Source organism: Cannabis sativa, chromosome X, assembly GCF_029168945.1.
Source record: "Cannabis sativa cultivar Pink pepper isolate KNU-18-1 chromosome X, ASM2916894v1, whole genome shotgun sequence".
In the NCBI taxonomy this organism is placed as follows: domain Eukaryota; kingdom Viridiplantae; phylum Streptophyta; class Magnoliopsida; order Rosales; family Cannabaceae; genus Cannabis; species Cannabis sativa.
The window spans coordinates 26,853,679-26,856,075 of NC_083610.1; the positions used below are offsets into that span (position 1 = coordinate 26,853,679).

Genomic DNA, 2,397 nt, shown 5'->3' on the forward strand with positions numbered 1-2,397 from the left:
ACGACCTAGTCTCTGTGTCATCATAGGTAGATCAGGTGTGCACTCACCTGTTTTTTTTAAATCTGAGCCCCGATATTTATGGTGGATATCAGATGCGACTACCCGGTTTTGGATGTCGTTTTCTATGATTTGGTATTGAGAGCTAGGGGTCTAGTGGACGGTGTGATATGCATTTGACGTTTGATTTGTGATTATTTGTGGTCTCTCTATTTTATTTGTACATATTCATACGGTTGATGAGACATTTTATTTTTATAAAGCTAACCATGCAGGAATTTTATTAAACCAAGGGTCCTTTGATATTAGTTGTTTTCCTAGTGGATGAGGATGGTACCGTGGGGAAAGGAATGTCGTTATTAGTTTAGTCATATTTTACTCTTTCAGCTTCTAATGAGACTGATTTTGTATTTAAGAACAAATGGATGGTCTGGATGACTTAAATTAGCTATGTACTAGTTAGAAATGAGAAATTATGGATGCTAGGTATTATTTTGGTATTTTATTGACTTATTAAATCTATCTATTTGGTGATTACATAACTGTGGGGATATTACTGTTCTCTTATATTGATGAGTGGTCCTGATTTTATTACTAATATTTTCTTACTAATATAGGAGTTAATCCATTCTTTTAAATTAGTATTTTGTAATATAAATAAAAGGATCATTTATAAGCTTTATTTTCCTACAAGGGTCAAAGTGTGACCTTTGACCACCCAAGTTATGGATATTACACATCTGCCACAGCCTAGGGCTCGGGTCGTGACAGAAAAATGGTATCAGAGCACCGGGTTTAATTACCTCGAAGTGTGTCACCAAATAGTTTAGATTTATTTTAAATAATAATAGTAATAAATATCTTGGTATTTATATGTATAAGGCATATTTATATTATTAGCATCCAATCCTCACTAACTGAGTAGCTTTTGGTTCTCAGACCTAAGAAAATGCCTCCAAAAGGAAAGAAGACAAGGAGAACGCTTGGAGAAGACGCCCCTCAAGCTAATGTCCAACCTCCACAAGCTGAATTCCCTATGAACGCCCTTCTCGAAGCCTTAAGAGCTATTCCCGCTCAACAAATTGATCCTGCCGCTCGACAAAGTCATCATTTTCAGATCTTTCATCGAATCCAAGTGCCTGAGTTTGAGGGTGGACAAGATCCCATGGTAGCTGAAAGGTGGTTGAGGAAGATAAAGAAAAATTTCAACACAATAGGAATAGCTGAGGAATACCAAGTTACTTTCGCTGTGTCCAAGTTAGAGGGTGGTGCAGCAGATTGGTGGGAGACCTTGTCCAGGAAAATGGAAACTGATGGGATGACTTGGCGAGATTTTGAGGAAGTTTTCAGGGAACAATATTTTAGTCCATCTCACAGGAGGGCTCTTATTGGAGTATTTGATGGTCTAAGACAAGGGGATATGACTGTGAATGAATTTTACATGAAGTTTGTAGAGCTATCCTCTTATGGATATCCTGGTGTTGTTGATAAACCCTTGGTGATTGAACAGTTCATGCGTCGTTTGAGGCCTGCGATACGTGGTCCAATAGCCCCTTTGACCTTTAACAACTTGACTGAATGTGTGACAGCAGCCTTGCGAACTGAGGCTTATGTAGAAGGGAATGAGAAGAAGAACACAAGCAGAGGAAGAGGAGTTTACTACTACTACACTTGATTTGTATATCAAGGTGTTGAGATTATTTGAAACGCACTTTTTTGTTTTATATTAGTGCAAGTGGGAGTTTGTTGGGTTTTATGCCCTAAATAAAACTCATTTCAATATAATCAGATTTACTTATTAATATAGATCAGAAATAACATTTAATGTTGCATGGTTCACATGATTTATTTCATGATTATATGTACATAATGTATAAATTCATCTGAAACCCTTTTCACATACTTGATCCTGTTTATTGTGCCGTCAACACATTGGAAAGTAAACATGACTATGTGAATAAAGTTTCCTAGATTTATCAGACACAGGGTTTTACTGATATGATAATCTACAACAAGTGTTTACTTATATTTGAAGAAATACTATCTTCTTTCCAGAACATTGGTTAAAGTAAAGCTCAGGTTGGATGCATGGAGTATGCATCAGAAGGGACCGATATTGAACTTTGACTTAGATTTAATTAAACTTACCGTAAAATCTATTCAAGTCAATATCGCCTAGTTGATCCTAGATCAAATGATCTTAATCCTACTATGATTAGGCTCAATCTTGAAAGGCTATTCGTGTTCCTTGAATTGTCAGTTAAGCCTACCTTTAGGTCAGGGTTAAACGTACTTTTTGGGAACACGGTAGTGCAATTGAGTGGGAGCGCTAGCATAAACATGGAATCTATAGCTTCTATATGGCGAATAGTAAGCAAAGGATGATCTCCTTCGAGCTTG

At 36.8% G+C, this 2,397-nt stretch overlaps 1 protein-coding gene across 1 annotated transcript; it reads left to right on the plus strand.

Moving 5' to 3' along the window:
• Positions 1-946: 946 nt before the first annotated feature.
• LOC133032112 (uncharacterized) lies at positions 947-1,672 on the plus strand. The gene has a single exon (XM_061105951.1). It carries the CDS (start codon positions 947-949, stop codon positions 1,670-1,672), a length of 726 nt encoding a protein of 241 aa, XP_060961934.1.
• Positions 1,673-2,397: the final 725 nt, after the last annotated feature.